General features: G+C 47.1%; 1 protein-coding gene across 1 annotated transcript; it reads left to right on the top strand.

Annotated features, from left to right (window-relative positions):
* The first annotated feature begins 1848 nt into the window (after nt 1-1848).
* GABRQ (gamma-aminobutyric acid type A receptor subunit theta) lies at nt 1849-17314 on the top strand. The gene is made up of 9 exons (XM_030846990.1): nt 1849-2000; nt 4024-4112; nt 9209-9276; nt 10868-11088; nt 12859-12941; nt 13460-13597; nt 14141-14293; nt 15495-15738; nt 16492-17314. Exons 1-9 carry the CDS (start codon nt 1849-1851, stop codon nt 17312-17314), a joined length of 1971 nt encoding a protein of 656 aa, XP_030702850.1.
* The last annotated feature ends 221 nt before the right edge of the window (nt 17315-17535 follow it).

The raw sequence follows: 17535 nt of genomic DNA, 5'->3' as shown, positions 1-17535 counted from the left end.
GCTGGCAGTTGCCTGAATTTCCAGTGGACACTGAATCACACTAAAACAAAACAAAACAAAACAAAACAAAAAACATAATGTTTTGGAAGTAGTCAAACCTGGAAATAGGATTCTAGTTTGGGCCTCTACTGTTATGTGACCTCAGGACAACCCCTTTTCCTTCTCTGGGCCTCAGTTTCTCCATATTACAATCCAGATGGTTGGACAAAATGACCTGGAATAGCCATTCCCACTTTTATCAAGCAAGGATTGTCTCTACAAGGATGCCTGGATGACCAGAGACAATGGGGGCAGAATTAATAGCAGTAGGGATGAGTTTTATTGATCCATTCCTGTATGTAATAGCCAGTGACATGCAGGTTCCACCATCTTCTTTTATTTCTACACTCATGTGAGAAGGAGACCATTTGCTGCAATAGTGGGGCAAAGGGAAAGGAAGGTGCAAGGGTGTTCTGCTCGTTAAAAAAGGCAGGGGACTATGAGACACATTTTTTTAAAGTTTGGTTCTAAGATGGTTAAGAAAGTGGGGATAAAGAGTTAAACACTTAAGTGTGGGAAACACTCAACCAACCAGGCAACTGGAGGTTTTCTGAGCACAAGTAGTCCCAACTCACTTCACCAAATACTGAGAGAAAGGGGAAGAGGGCTATATCTCTGTGTAAATGTTTTAGCTAACCAAGAGTGAACCTAAAATTCATTTTCATTGAAACCCTTCTCAGTGGCATGCCTTAGGAAGTTCAGCATTGGTGAACGTGACTGAGATCTATTTATCGATTGCCCATCTGGCCCATGTGCTCTGAAGGACGTCTTTCTGAACTTCATTTGTCAAGGATCTGAGAAGGGAAGGACAGAAGGGATTGGGTGAAGGAATTTCCCTATCCTCTGAGATCCTTTTGTTTCATAGGAGAGTGTTTGAGGTAGTGGAAAGAATAGTTAAAATTCCAGGCTTTTCCACAGGATGGGCCCAAAATGCAGGAGCATTAGAGTTGCCTGCTCTCCAGGGACTAACTCCCTTGAATATCTGAAACACTGGTCTTTGCCTTCTTCCCCTTCCACGGTGTCAGCCCTGGCTATGGGACAGTCACATCTCAGCGTGATCCCAGTTGGTGAACCCTTCCAGTTCCCTGAGCTTTGTCCTGGGGACCCAAATGTGTCCAGCTCTATCAGAATGTAGATTCAGCCAGGGCAGTCTAATTACCTCACTCCCTCACCACAAAAAACAAACTCCTGGGCACACGGTCTTCCAAAAGAAACGCACATTTTGCATTTTTGCAGAGAGAAAGAGCAGGACCCACCGGGTGCCCTAGGTGCGGATGCATGCCCAGCCCCCCTGCAGCCGATTCCCCTCCCCCTCCCCCGGGCCGGCCCCGCCCCTGTCTGTGTCTGTTGCTAGCAGGGGGACGACTGCAGAGGTCTGAAGGGGCGGGGAGCGGGCGGTGCGCTGGCTGCGGGCGGAGGCAAGAGCGCGCGCCTTTTTGTGCGGCTCCTGGCACCTGCCGGATTGGTTCTGCCAGTGCTACCGTCGGAGTGGGCGGAGCCAGCGGGGCTCCAGGCTGGGTGCCCAGTCGCAGCCTGGAGCGGCCGCAGACGGAGCGCACCTCGCACCTGCTGGGCGCGTCCTGAGGGCGCTGCGTCGGGCAGAGGTACTGGAGGACTGCTCCCCCTGGGTTCTGGGCTCCGGTCCGAACCCCGCGCTCCCTGCTCCCCATACTCTCGCTACTGTCTCCTTAGAGGCGACTCCTAGCGACCCCCCAGCTCCCTCTCTCCCCGCACTGCCCACACCCCGTCCCTTTCCCCGGCGGCTGACGGCAGTCTCTCGCGCCCTCCGACCCCCGGAGTGCCGTAGCCATGGGCATCCGTGGGATGCTGCGAGCCGCTGTGCTTCTGCTGCTCATCAGAACCTGGCTCGCGGAGGGCAACGACCTCAATCCCACCCCGAAGTTCCACTTCTTCGAGCTCTCCTCCACCGTGCCCGATGTCGTCCTGGACCTCTTCAACTGGTAAGCGGGAGCCGCCAGCCTGGGCATGGCGGTGACAGGAGAGGATAGGCAGCCTCGGACCTCTTGGACGGAGCGGGCTGGGGAAGACTTGGACCCGGGCTCGCCGAGCCCTGGCGTGCAGGCCCTGCCTATAGGTCCCTGGAGGTTGGTGGGATGGGAGTGGGGGCCGCGGGGGGCCCTGTGCTTCAGCCCACCTGTTACTGCGGCGCCTGACCTGACAGAGCCCCGCGTGTGCCCAAACTGCAGCCCCAGGGGGTGGGGGGGAAAGATGCTCTCACCCCAAGGTCTGCCATCCATCCCCCGGGGACCGAGGCCCCTAGTAGCTTTTCCCAGTCACGTCCTTTGGCACCTGTAGGATTGGGGGAAGGGGGTACAGGGTGATGAGAAATTCACAAAACATAGACAGTAGAGACACCTGTTTGAGTCCGGATTTTTTTTCTATTCCATGAGGTGCGTGCGTGTGTTCCTGAATGCGTGTGTTGAGCAGTGAGGGACCTTTTCCGATGCTGCAGATAGAAATTATTGACTCAACCTCATCGTAGCCCAGACAGTGCGATCGGCGGCTGTATAGCATATAACCTTGTGGCCTGAGATGGGTGCATTTTTGTACTTGCTTCCTGTGAAAACATTTGAAGATTAGCTGTTTGATTTCAAGTTTGTTTGGGTCTGCAAATAACTGAAGAGATGTTAAACAGTCAGCCTTTACATGTAGATCACATGGAAATGTGTATTTGTGGTGGCCACAGATCCAGCATATGGATAATGTGTGTGTGGTCCTAAACAGGCAGAAATGCGTTGCTTTAATTCAGGAATCATGTCATTAAAGATGATGAGATTTTTTTTAAAGATGATTGAGAATAATTTTTAAAATGGCAAACCAGAAATGAACATGTATTAGGAAAAGGGGGCATAGTTGGGCAAGGTTCCAGCAGACAGCTCTGCAATGTCCTCAACCCAACATACCAAACTGCGCTAGTGAACACACACATACACACACACACACACACACACACACACACACACACGAGAGAGATTTGCAGAGGCTGACATTCCATAGTCAATGCATCAAAGATCCTAAGAGTCATAGTGATGCCCAGGGCCTATTCTCATTCACAAGCCCCTTTTGGGGAAAAGAGCCCCCCATGAAGGACTAGGTGAATTGGGAGGGCACATCAGAGACTTCTGGAAAGGCCAGCTCTCTGCGGGGTTGCGCTGGGTCCATTTACATGTGCTCACCCAAGACATGTCTAGGCTGGAAGCACATGCTTAGCCAAAGAGATCCCTGCTCCAAGAATACATGTGTTTTTGAGGACAGCCCTGAACCCCAAGAATCAAAAATGATGATTGATGAGGGTCATAAAACTCTGCTACATGAGCAAGGCTGTCTCTCTGTGTCATATGTAATATGCCAAGTCTTAGAGGTGTACAAAAACAAGATTCACATAGACGTGACAACAAAATGCTGGCCTTAGCCTGGGTAGGGGAAATGTGACTGAGCTAGAGAACATAGACTGGTGGGATCAGCTCATGGGAGTACTGAGGGTGAAAGATGACCTTTCCTGGGGCAATCAGGTGCCCCCAGAAAGAGGACTCCCACCAACCTGGAAAGCTGCATCCAGGCTGATGGTAAAGTGGGGCTCCTTAGGGGGCTGAAGTAATACATTATGTGAGGGCTCACACCTGCCCACACCCTCTTCTCTCCACTTCCCCTACAGTTTCCCCCCATCCCCCCAATTCTGCCTGGTAACAAGAATCCAGTCTTGAGGCCCCACCCTTTGGATAAAAGCTGGGGAGGAGGAGGGGGGAAGAGGAGTCTGCGTCGCTGCTGTGCTTCTGGCTGACTCACTGCAGGGATGGAGGGGAGCGGGGAGAGACGTGTACATGTATGACTGTATATGTCTGCATGTGTGCAGGAGGGAAGGCCCTGGCAAGTTGATGCTTAGGGTGCTCTTTGTTGTTTGTTTTCTGAGAAGCAGTGTGGCATTCACTGATGACCAATATTTACCAATGACTTCTCTTTCAGCAAAAGTTGTGCAAATGAAGCTATGGTTCACAAGATTTTGGACAGGGTGCTGTCGAAATATGATGTCCGTCTGAGGCCCAATTTTGGAGGTAAGACACGTCCAGATACTAGAGCTGAGATACAACAAGCCAGCCCCACCCAGTGAGCTGACCAGGAGCAGTCCTCTAGACCGGACACTTGTGCCTCTCCAAACCCCACCTTCCCGACCCTGCAGAGACCTGTAGCAGAGCACTCCCAGGCCCCCAACCCACAGGCCTTTCACTCTGCCCCTGGAATTTCTCCGCCTTCTAATGCAAGAGGCCTCTGCCCCCTCCACACTCCTTTACAGTGGCACGGAGCCTGAAGCACACTCCCTGGGGTGGCTGGAGAAGCACTAATCACAACAGGTGTGCTTCTCATGCTAGAGTTTTCTGCTTCATCTATGGGGAGGACACGTGTTCCACCTGTGAACACATTCTTTGCACCCTGGGCACTTACCCCATTCAGCTGGCTTATAACTAAGGGCATGGACTTCTCTGCCTAGTTTACTTCACCCACCTGGGTCCCAGGCACTTCTGCTTCTGCTCCCCCTCCCCAAGACTTCAGCTCCTACCAAGTTCAGTTTATTCAACACACTGCAGTCAGCATGATCTTTATTAATCCCACCTAACCACCTCAGGAACTTTTGATGGCTTTATTTAACTGCAAAATAAAATCTAAACTCCTTAGCCTAGCACTCAGATCTTAAACACAAAGGTGAGAAATGACAAGGAAACTGAAATACAAACCTCCAGGAAGCCAATACATCAATTTCTCCTCTTATTTCTGCCTAGCCTCACCTACCCCTACCCCTGGCTTTGGAAAGGGTGACTGGCTTCCATCACACAGCTTTAAAGTAACAGGCAACCTTCCCTGACCCCACAGAACAGGAATAGCATTCTCTGGCTGAGGGGACACCCAAGAAACCCAGACCAAGGACAGACAAGAGGAAGGGTGCATTAAATAGACATTAGTCACATTTTGGCTCAGAGGAAACAGAGAAAGAGCTAAAAAGTAGGGCGGCTAAGTCAGAGAAAGCACTCTCCTTCCTGCAGGTGGTAGAACTAGACACCCAATCTAAAGGGTTAATAAATGCTAATATTCACATTTGTACCTATGAATAGAGGTCTTCTGAATACACAAAGCCTCCACCCTAAAGGGCACACAGCTGTTAGCACTTGCCTTTGTGCTAGACCACTGGGGGGCTCTGTGATTTGCTTAGGGAGCCCCCTTGAAAACCAAGTTGATCGCCCTATGCCCTAAGGTTTGGAGGTTGGACATTTGACTGATATCCCATTGGCTCCTTTGCTTCCTCCGAGTGTGAGGGCAGAAGGTCGTGCTGTCCCTGGATCCAAGGTGAGTGTGCACTGGGGAGTGGGAGGCTGGAGTGGAGAGGGCAGAAGGTAAGTTCTTTCATTATAGAAATTCAGGTGTTAGGGCACAGCCAGCACTCCATTGCATGACACTGATTTTAGACCAGTTGCACCAAGCAACAGTGGGTGTCAAGGGTGTAGCTGTTACATTTTCTCAATTCATTGTTTTCCTGTTTCTCAGCAAAGGCTAACCAACAGCCATTCAAGTATATCAAGCACGTTCTCCTCGCTGCTTCAGGTTGCCATCTCTGCAGGCATCCGGGGCTATGGGGACAAAACAGGGGCAAGGACCACCCTCTGGGGATTGTCAGGTGTGGCTGGCCCATGGTATCTCCAAGGCACCTCACCAACATTTTTTGAGCTAACTTGGATTTGTTTACACCTGATGCCTAACCTCCTGGGTTACCTAAGCTTTATGGGCATGCAGACCTGGGGAGTATGGGAATAGCTGGGTCCCCAGTTTGGCCAAACAGTAGATGAAGGTGGGAGAGCAAGGACAATGCAGGACCTTCTAGCATTTAGACAGAAGGAGGAACTACAGACTCTAAGTCTGGGGCTGTTTTATTGGGTTGGGGGGAGGCAGTCAATTGGAGAGCTGGGCCAGGGGGTTTAGAGTTGGGGTAGTCCATGACTCCCACTAGACACAGAATCAAATTTCCCTCTGTGTCTGAAGTGAAGTAGAGTTTCAGAGCTTAACACGCAGGCACACACGCCCCCCACATGCAGAGACGTGACCTAACTGTGGTTGGGTTCAAATGGGAGACATTCCTTCCTTGAGAAGAGGAGGATGAAGAGGAGGAGGAGGGACCAGGGAAAGTTAACAAAGCTGCTTCTTTCTGAGCACGTGCTGCAAAAGGCAGGTCCCTAAGGCCTTTGCTTAGCCCATCACCTGGTATGACATAGGTGTGGAGTGAAGGAATAAATGGGACATCTTCATCATTCCTTCATTTACCTCCTCTTCCTCTGGTACTCTGATGGATGCGAGGGAGGAAGTAGAGTTGGGTAGCAAAGTTTCCAAGAGGGAGGGAAGTGATTACCCCCTTCCACTTTTTCTGCCTTCCTGAGTCCATCAGGAAGGACAGCGATGGGATATGGGACAGAGGCCATCATCCCCGAGATAACATTTAGATACCTTACCTGGAAGCATCTTGTTCCCCTCTGTTATCCTTGTAAGGATGTGGGATATCTTAGCTAAGCTCTTGTTCTGACCACTACTAGCACATAAGGTATTTCTCCTAATTTAGGTGGATAAATTAGAAAAAGATCCCAGGTCTCCTTCCTCCAGGCCACAGTCCTGGACCAAGACTCATGCCTTGGTGAGGGGAATGTGGACTGCACTTCAGTTCCCACTTGCCTCTTCAACTGGGAATCTTGGACAAAGCTGAGCCCTGGCACTTTAGGGTTCGGGTCCCCAGGATTCTGCTGTAAGTGATTGGATTGCCTGAATGACACAGAATGGTCTAGGATTATAAGTTTGACACTAGAGTGAGGTAGTTGAGGGGATGACTGCCTGGCCCTTCTGGGGCTTGTTGCCTGCGTAACACAGCCTCCATCCTCATCTAAATGCATGTGGGGAGCCTGAAAGGCTGTAATAAAAAAACTGCCTTTCTAGAAACCCCTGTCACTACATAGCGATCATTCACAATAGCTGTGAATGCTATGCCTTCACACAGAGGCCCATTTACTTCTCAGCTGCCATTCATACGTGGATTCCCAATAGCACTTTGCAGCTCAGCTTCTAGGCAGCCAGCCTGCAGTGAAGCCAGCAGGCTGAATTGGAAGCGTCACACGTGTTTCCATAACAGCTATGTGATGTAATACACATAGAATAATGGCTTAGCTGTGAGACCCGGTGAAGAGTTTTGAGTCAATGAGGAAACAACTAAAATGTATTTTTCCACAGTACTTTATAGTCTAGTACATATTTGCACATCCATTATCACATTTGAATGGGCAGCACTAACACCTAGTCCTGAAAAAGAAAGCCAGGAGGCAGAAACAGACAGACAGACAGACACACACACACACACACACACACACACATGCACACATGCACATGTACACGCACAAATTCAATCACAGTTACATATTAACACACACAAACACCCTCACCCATGTACTCACTCACATGAACACACAAATTCACTCACACACATATACACCCTCACATACACTAACACACATGCTCACACATTTGCATACACACATGAACATGTTCATACATTCATTCTCACACAAACGTGCTCACATACACAAACACACTCACAAATTCATTCAAACACACCCACATACATCCACATGCTCATGCATTCACTTATACTTGCACACAAACATCCTCAGATATACAAACACAAATTCACTCACACACATAGACACACACACTCACACATGCTTTGTCATTCACACACATGAAGATACCCACATGTTCACTCACACATGCACACATATACAAACATGTCTACATATTTGCCAACTCAGAAACACACGCACCTGAACATGCTCACACATTCACTCATACCTGTATAGTGACATGCTAACACATATGGATATGCTCATGGGTTCACTTGCACATCAGCATGATCACACACTCACTCAAACACACACATTCAGCCACACACACATGGACAAGTTCACAGATTTTCTCAAGCACATAAACATGCTTACATACACCCACACTTACACACTCACAGTTGTAAGTGTGATGGGTGTGAGTGTAGAAGTGTAATCATTTATCACACTTATCACTTGCATGTGAACAAGGTCACACACACATATATGAATATATGAATATTCATATATTCATACAATGAACTTCCTCACTCACACATACATACACCCATAAGTTCACTTACATTCCCAAACACAACTTTACACACACAAACATAATCATGCATTCATTTACACATGGACATGCTCACAGATACACTAAGTGAACAGCCTCACGCAAATAACCGACATATTCACTCCCACACAATACACTCAAATACACACACATGCTGACGCATTCATTCACCCAGAAATGTGCTCACACATTCACTTATACAGAAACATGCTCACATACATGAAAACACTCACAAATTCACTCACACACATACAAACAAGGTTACAAACACACCCATGTTCACACATTCCCTTGCACATTAACAAGCTCACATACACTCACACAGTCACACATTCTCTCATACATGATCACACAAACACATTAACTCATAATTCACTCCCACACAACACACTCAAGCATACAAACATGCTCAAATACACTCATGTGCACACTGACACATTCACCTGCACATGAATACATGCACAGATTTACTCAGGTATGTGAACATGCTCACATACACTCATGCACACAGCTCACGCATTCATTCACACAAAAACACACGTTCGTTCCCACATGGACACATTCACATGAACTCACACAAATATGCTCATGCACACCACAAATCTTGTTTTGGGGCTCATTTCTCTTAAGTGTTTTATCAAGAAAACGTTTAGAAAAAGAGTGCTTCATTGCCTTATTTTTTTCTTCATTTTGGCCTCACTCTTTCTTTTCAGCATATTGTGAGCCAGGCCCTACTCTAAGTGCTTGGGTTGCATTAACTATGAGATAAGTGCTATCATTATCCCCATTTTACTCATGAGGAAACTAAGCTCAGAGAGGTTAGGTAGCTTATTCAAGGTCACATAGCTAGTAAGTGCCAAAATGGGGTTCAAACTTCAGGCAGTCTGGCTCCTGAGTCCATGGTTTACCCTTTTTCCTACACTGCATGTAATAGTGTCTTCCTGTATTGTAGGTGCCCCTGTGCCAGTGGGAGTATCTATCTATGTCTCCAGTATTGAACAGATCTCAGAAATGACTATGGTAAGTGTGTCAGCTCCAGCCATGAGACAAGGAGCAGGGTCATAAGCCTATTGTTCTGACCTGCAGCAGAGGCCACATGGAGGGCACAGTAGGTTTTGGAAACTACAGCCACCTGAAATTAAAAATAAATAAATCTAGATGTATTACAGACATTAAAGTGAAAGGCTTATGATGGTTTTAAAATATAATATAGGATATTCTTTTAGTGTCTTTGAGATAGGTAAGGACTTTTTAAAAAAGACACAGAAAACACAAACTATAAAAATAAATACTGGTAACTAAACTATATTAATATTCTCTTTAGCCAAAACTTCTGGCACTTCTGTTTTGCAAAATAAAAAAGCAAAGTGAGCATGACAAGTTTGAAAGGATAGTTCAGATTGGACTAAAATATTTGCAACACAAAGGACTGGTATTGAAAATACACATAATTCCTGTGAATTAATAAGAATATTTTTATTTTTTTAACATCTTTATTGGAGTATAACTGCTTTACAATGGTGTGTTAGTTTCTGCTTTATAACAAAGTGAATCAGTTATACATATACATATATCCCCATATCTCTTCCCTCTTGCGTCTCCCTCCCTCCCACCCTCCCTATCCCACCCCTCTAGGTGGTCACAGAGCACAGAGCTGATCTCCCTAGGCTATAAGGCTGCTTCCCACTAGCTATCTATTTTACGTTTGGTAGTGTATATAAGCCCATGTCACTCTCACAGAGTGAGAGTGAGAAGAATATTTTTAAAGCAATAGAAAAATGATCAGAAAATTTAAACAAGAACTTCACTTTTGTGAAGAAAACCAAGTAGCAGATAAACTTATGAAAAGATGCTTGACTTTATTATTAATCAGTGAAATGCAAAATAAGACCACAGTGAGAACCCATTACATATCCACCAGACTAGCAAAAAGTCAAAAGTCAGACAGTACCAATGTTGGTAAGGCAGGAGCATTGGGAGCTCTTATCTGCACTTTATAGGGGTATAAACTGGAACTTTTGCTTTATAGTTTTTATTTCATTGTGATTTTGATGTGTATGGTGTCATCACATAATAATACACATAGTATATTCATATAAGGGAATAGTATCCAGCAATGCAAGTGAACAAATTTTAATTACACACATCGACCTGAGCAAACACACAAACATAATGTTGAGTGAAAGAAGCAACTTATGAATACATAGTGTGATTCCATTCAGAAAAAAATTTTAAATAAGTCCAACTAAGCAATATGTTTCTTAGAAATACATAGACAATAAAACTTAAGAAAACATAGAGAAAAAAATAGAAAAAGCAAGGGATTATTATCATTAAAATCTAAGATAATGGTTACTGCTGGGAGGTGTGGGAAATATGTTCTGTAAGAGACACGTTGAAGATTGATAGTTATTGGGAATATTCTATTTCTTAACCTGAATTTTAATTTTATGGGGCTCATTTTATTATTCGTAACATTGAACACTCTTACATATGTTTCGTTACGCATCTATATTTAGGATGTATTTCATACACCTGCATACACACAAACACTGAGGACAGAAAGCTGGGCAACCTCACTTACAACTAGGATTTACCTTTCTTTCCTCAGGACTATACTATTACAATGTTTTTTCATCAGACCTGGAAAGATCCACGTTTAGCATACTATGAGACCAATCTGAACCTGACCCTGGACTATCAGATGCTTGAGAAGTTGTGGGTCCCTGACTGCTACTTTCTAAATAGCAAGGATGCTTTTGTGCATGATGTGACTGTAGAAAATCGCGTGTTTCAGCTTCAGCCAGATGGAACGGTGCGGTATGGCATCCGGTGAGTTCCCCCAGGGACCTGGGGGTCACCATGACAGCCTACCTTCTTCCCATTAATTATCCCATGAACACACTCCAAGGGACACACAGAGGAGCCCACTGCTTTCCAAATCTCTCTTTCACTGCCCCCCTCACTCAGTAGTCAAAGTGGAACCTTCAGAGTTTCCCACAGCCATCCTTGGCTGTCCTGTCCCCACACCTTGCCTTATGCTGTTGCTTCTGTCTGGAATGACCCGTTCCTCTTTCCACGAGTCTGAAGCTTTCCTATCCTTCAATCCCTAATTCAAATGCCCTCTTTGTCAAGAAATCATCTTTGATACTCTCAACTGGAAGAGCTCTCCCTTTGCCTTAGCATTGAATGTATATTCTGTTATTTATTTGTGTCTTTTCTCTCCCATGCAGTGAAGGAGGGGGACTGGTCTCTGCCATTGATCATATATGCAACATGCAGGGGCCCCAAGGGTGCGCAGTGTGCGTATATTGCCTATGGCTTTGTACAAACAGAATGTGTGCACACTGGAGCTCCCCACTGGCCTATTTATAGCATAGCAGACAGTCACCAAAGCCCTCCGCACAGCCTCATCTCTTACAAAAAGTCTCTTAAGACAAGCATGAGACATAAATTTAGCTCAGAAAATGTCTCCAAGAGGGAGCTACTAGGGTACAGCTCTTTCTCTGCGGTTCTCTTGCTGAATCCCTTTGTTTCCCTCTTCTTTCTCCATCCACTTTCCCATGGACCCAGACACTGGAGTCAGAGAACAACAAAGCTTACAGGGAACAGGTCACTGGTCACAAAGGGGGCCTCAGCTGATTAATGTTCATGTAGAATTCACAGAAAGGAGATAAATACACACACACACACACACACACACACTACCCACTGTACAAAATGGAAATCACTTCAAGAGTTGAAAGGGACAAGGGTGGTATAAGCAACTGGGAAAGACAGGACAAGGAAGGGGCCAGAGCTTCCCAGCTGGGGCTGCAAAGACCTCTTCTAATTATCCTCTTCCCCATTGTTCACTTCTCCCACTTCCCCAGGTCTTCCAAGATCCCTCCTCAGATTCCTCTCTTGGACCTACCACATGACAACTTGAAGCCCCATTCCATAGCTCACCTCAGATATATTAATCCGTCCTATCCATTTATACCCACTGGCATTTTGCTAAGCCCCAGTACCCTCATAAGTAATGCACAGAGATGGGATTGCTGCCGGAACAGCTCCCATGGCCAAAGGTAGGCCGGGGCCACTGCCCACATCGGTACCCGCACACCACACACAGGCACTCCACAACAGATCTGGTGTTTCAGCTGCTTCAGTGTAGCGGTTTCCTCCTGACAGCTTTGCTCCTCCTTCAGCAAGAAAGTCCTCTTTCTGCCTCTGCATTCAGTTTCCTCAAGGACCCTTCCCGTTCTGACACCCTGAGGCTTCCTGACAAGCCATGTATCTGTTGTCATCTGTGTAAGTCCTACCAGACTTTTGGGTGTCTGTCACATACAAATTCCCTCTCTCCTCCTTACACAACTGCAACTCATCTTTCCTCTAGGAGGGAAGGAAGCGTGCGGGGCGGGGGCAGGGTGGGGGAGGAGAAAGAAGGAAAGAAGAAAGGGAGGGAAGGAGGACCCAGCTCTAATGTGGCCAGTGTGGGAAGGTGTTAGGTGGGTCAGTCCTTGGGGTGCCTCTCCCCACCCCACCCCTTCAGTCTTCTCAGGAACAGTTACTTGCCTGGGCTTGACTCACTTTTCTGTTCCTTTTGCTTTTCCTTTGCAGGCTCACCACCACAGCAGCTTGTTCCATGAATCTGCAAAAATTCCCTCTGGACAAGCAGACCTGCAAGCTGGAGGTGGAGAGCTGTACGTATGTCTCCCAAGTCCCCTTTTTTCCCTACCCAGCATTGGGGCCGTGATGAAGCCAAAGGCAAACTTGACAGTGAGAGGGCCTGCATATCTCCCCTACTCCCTCCCTCCCCCATTTCTCTCTCTCCCAGGTAGATAGATGATAGATAAATAGATAGATAGATAGAGACAGAAAGACAGACAGAGAGGGGTGTATATACGTATGGTATCAGGGAGAAGGTGGCCTTTAGGCTATAAAGAGTCCCATAGGGAAATGTGCCTAGCTATGGGAAAATTGTGCACAAGCTAATGGGTAGGAGCATATCTCTTTGCTGTGCTTTCCTTCCTGGATAAGAAACTTCAAACTGAGAGTTCTCTTTCCATGTGACCCCTTTCCTTATGCTCAGACCCACAAAACACAAAGGTACCCCAATATTGCAGGTTCCAACTACCCTTTGGTTTTCACAAGCTCCTCTGGTGTGAAATCTGCCTATGCCTGCTTTCTGAGATTAACTCTGTTTCCTTCCCCCTCCTAGATGGCTACACAGTTGAAGACATCCTATTATACTGGGAAGGCAATGGGAATGCCATCCAGGGTACTGAGAAGCTGCACATCCCTCAGTTCAGTTTCCTAGGAAAGACGATGACTAGCAAAGAGGTGTTTTTCTACACAGGTGGGTCTGACCCCCTCCTTCTCTCCTATCTCCTGTCTCTTTTGTACCCTAGGAAATTCCTGGTAACCTCTGCCTTTGACCTCTAGACTCTCTTCTTCCTTCTTTCCTATTCCCTTCTTGTTCTGGATACCTTCCAAAGCCCCCTTCATAAAGTCCCAATGGCTTACCCTCTGCCAATGAGGAAATGTGTGTGGAAGCAGTTGGCCAGGTTTGACACTCCACAGGCCTCCTTCCAGGGCCAGCCTCTCCCCTTCCATCTGTTGTAGCTTTGAAATATCTCATGTCTTTCCCATTTCAACTTCAGTTGACATGGAGAAAGTGAGGAAGGAAGGAAGAGATAGCAGACTTGCTACGCCATATGGGCCTGCTGACACATGCCATTGTCACTGGCCTTAAGGCAGCAAATGGGGTCAGGTCTACATACTGCCCAGACTGTAATATTAGAGGCTGAACTGGCCATTGGTTTCCCCCCCACCATCGTGTACTTTACTCGGAAAATCCCCTCACCCCTACCACCCTAATACCAGTATGTCTACCTGCCAGGTTCCTATGTGCGCCTGATAGTGAGGTTCCTGGTCAAGAGGGAAGTCACCAGCTACCTTGTGCAGATCTATTGGCCTACTGTCCTCACCACTGTTGTTTCCTGGATATCATTTTGGATGAACTATGAATCCTCTGCAGCCAGGGTGACAGTAGGTAGGTCCTGTTCCCATCCCAGGAAGGAACTTGGGTTGTCTTGCTCAGAAAAAAGTTGAAAGTAAGGAACAGTGTGTGACTGCACAGGCAAGGAAACAAGATGGGACCTAACAGGCACACTACAGGTGCCCAGCCAATCCACAGCAGAGAGACCAACATTGGAGACAGATGTGAAAAAAACATCAGGGTTGGGATCTTGGTATATTGGGTCCAAAGTACCAGAATTCATTATTTGCTGGATACATAAATGAATGGACAAGTCACAAATTTAGATCAGAAATGCAACACAATAAACATTGATTAAGCAACATATCAAAATGCCCAATTAGGCAGCAGAGGGCTTCTAGATGAGCTGCTCCTGGCAAGTGTCTAATGGAATGCTGAGACAAATGCTATCAGAGTCCAGAGGAGGAAATGACCCAGGTAATGACCCAGATCTTATCGGCTAAAACTGCACCAAGAAAGTATTGCTCAAACTGGGTTTTGAGGACTTCCAGGAGGGTGCCTGGAGCACAAGCTGGGGAAGTGGGGAGAGTAGCAGAAAGGCAGCTTGGGCTGACTTGGGAAGAACATGAAATTCCATTTTAAGCAGTTGGAACTTCATGTATAAGCAATGGGGAGCATCAAAGGCTTTTGAGCAGTACTAAGGAGGGGCCTAAAGAGATCAGCTCCCAAATTTATTTGGTCCCACTCTGCAGAATGTCTGTGTATCCCAGACCCTCGTCTGCTTTCTCCTTCACCATCTTTGGGGCAGACTTTTCAGCCTCCTTCTTTAGAAGCACACACTAGGCTAAACCTTTATATTTATGTAATATTTTAGGGGTCACAAAACTTTCTGAGGGATGGACTACAGGAAAGCTTACATACTAGCAGGCAAAGGGGGAAAGGACCATCATAGGGCAAAACGGGGCTGGACATGTAAATCACTATGAAACCATGGCTGGAGATTTTTGACTTGATCCTAAGAGCAATGGGAAATCACTAAACTATTGAAGTACAGGTTGGGTGTAAAGATGGGGGAGGAGAAGCAAAGATAGCAATTGAGCCAGGGCCCTAAGCCTGGTAAGCTGAAGGCCTTTTGCTGAGGGCCCTCTCAATCTCAGAGATGGCCTTTGCTCCCTTCCAGTGGGGTGTGGGTCTGATGGCTTGCCAAGAACTTCAGCCACCTGAGGGGACTAACCCTGTGCTATGTTGTTTATAGGTTTGACTTCAATGCTCATCCTGAATGCCATCAACTCACATCTGCGGAATAAACTCCCCCAATTTTCCTGTATCAAGGCCATTGACATCTATATGGTCGTATGCTTCTTCTTTGTGTTCCTGTCCTTGCTAGAATATGTCTACATCAACTATGTTTTCTACAGCCGAAGAGGACCTCAGCGCTCTCAGAGGCAACTCAGAAGAGCCCAAAGAGTCATGACCCGCTACCGCTACCAAGAGGCGATGCAGGTTTGGCTTTTTGACTGACAATCTGCTTTCCTTGAGCACTTCTTAAACCTAAGATTAGCACTTGACCCTTTCAAATTTCTTAGCTCCTTTAATCCTCATACAACACACACATGCGCACACATGCACGCACACACACATACGCACATGCACACACACGCACACACACACGCACTCCAGGTAAGAAAGAAGTAGAACAATTTATCATCACTCCTTTATAGGTTGAGTCATTGTCCAAGGTCATAAGTGGAGAGCTATAGATTTCCCAAGACCTTTGGGCTTCAAATCCAGTCTACTTAGCATGCCTCCAGTGGCAGGCAATGGAGCCAGAGGGAAAGGGAACACAGGGAAGCTGAAAGGAAGAGACACCAGAGAGGCTGATCTAACCCTCCTTCCTTTGCTCTTTTGACTCCGAAAGCCATGCTGAGCATTTTGCTGCTGGCAGTACGTTAATGTCCCTCCTTTACAGGGAACTTACCCCCACCTGCCTGAGGAGGTCTTGCCTCTGTCCACTACACAGCACTCCAGAGGGAGCAGCTGCCCCAGAGGGGCAGCAAGAGCCATGAACTTCCCTTGCATGCTAACAGCCTCTCGGTCCTGTTCCTCGGCACCTTGCGCACAAGAGACCCCAGGAAGAAGAGGTGGCTTTCTCAGTGGAAGAGCCCATCAGTCATGTTACAAGTGCTCATGAGGAAAGTCCCCCCCCCACGCTCCCTAAAAGTGATTGTACATGCAGCATTCGACCTCATGAGTCTATCCACTGTCTCCTTAAAGGATGACCAGTTGCACATAGAAGATGAAAATGGCTCTCCTCCCTCCAGACGGGTGTGGGCTGGCCTAGCAAGCCCAGAAAGCCTCGGCTCTCTAGCCTCCATCTCAGAGCAGGCACCTCTGGCCTCCTCAGAAAGCCTCAGCTCACTGTCTTCTCTCTCGGACCAGTCCTGGCTGGCCACTGCAGAAAGCCTGAGTGACCTGCCATCCACCTCAGAGCAGGCCGTGCCCAGCTATGGCATTTGCATTAATGATATTGATATTGATGACAGTGTTATTCCTACTGAAATCCGCAACTGTGCAGAGGCCCATGGCCGTGCTGAGACCTGTGACCCAGAAGACCCTGAAGAGAGCTCCAACTCCGATGAGAGCCAAGACCATGGCCCCAGTAGGAAGCATCTGCTTGTCCACAGCCAGAGGTGTGTGCAAGAAGCAAACTACAACCTTGAGGAGATCCATAACACCCTTGATGAGACCCATAGCACCCTTCATGACATTTGTAGCTTGCCTGATGACGTCAGAGTTGAGAGTGGCTGCCTTGACCTTGAGAAGCAACTCAAGTATAATGTTGACAGTACCTGCAGCCTTTATGGTAATGTTATGGGCTTTGATCCAGACAAGAACACTAACTCGGAGTCTGATGACAGTTCCCCCCCAAGCCCTGGGTGCTCCTTCAGTAAAGGGTTCTCTTCCAAGCTCTTTCACCCTGACTACATCCCTAAGGTCGACCGGTGCTCCCGGCTCCTCTTCCCTCTTGCCTTTGTGGTGTTCAACATTGTTTACTGGGTGTACCATATGTATTAGTTCCATAGTGTCCCAGAGTGACACTATGCTCCTTTCATAGTTCCTTTTGGTTCCGTTTTACCTTCTTTTCTTTTTTCGTTTTACTTTGTGGTTATTTGGGCAGTTGAATCAGTTCCACCTTTCTCTTTACAAACATGAGGTGGGGAGTAGTTGGAAAGGTTGTGTTCTGGCTGGAAGTAAAGGGATTGAGGTGGAGTTGGAGGTAAATAGCACATTGATTT

Source organism: Globicephala melas, chromosome X (assembly GCF_963455315.2).
Source record: "Globicephala melas chromosome X, mGloMel1.2, whole genome shotgun sequence".
NCBI lineage: Eukaryota > Metazoa > Chordata > Mammalia > Artiodactyla > Delphinidae > Globicephala > Globicephala melas.
The sequence above is the reverse complement of the archived record's forward strand: the minus strand, read 5'-3'. Positions and strand labels throughout refer to the sequence as shown.

Bases quoted from the DNA above. Each gene is read 5' to 3' on its own strand.
- GABRQ (XM_030846990.1), top strand. From the start codon at position 1,849: ATGGGCATCCGTGGGATGCTGCGAGCCGCTGTGCTTCTGCTGCTCATC. The intron at 9,277-10,867 runs GTAAGTGTGTCA...TTCTTTCCTCAG, and splicing joins AGATCTCAGAAATGACTATG to GACTATACTATTACAATGTT. The intron at 13,598-14,140 runs GTGGGTCTGACC...TCTACCTGCCAG, and splicing joins AGAGGTGTTTTTCTACACAG to GTTCCTATGTGCGCCTGATA.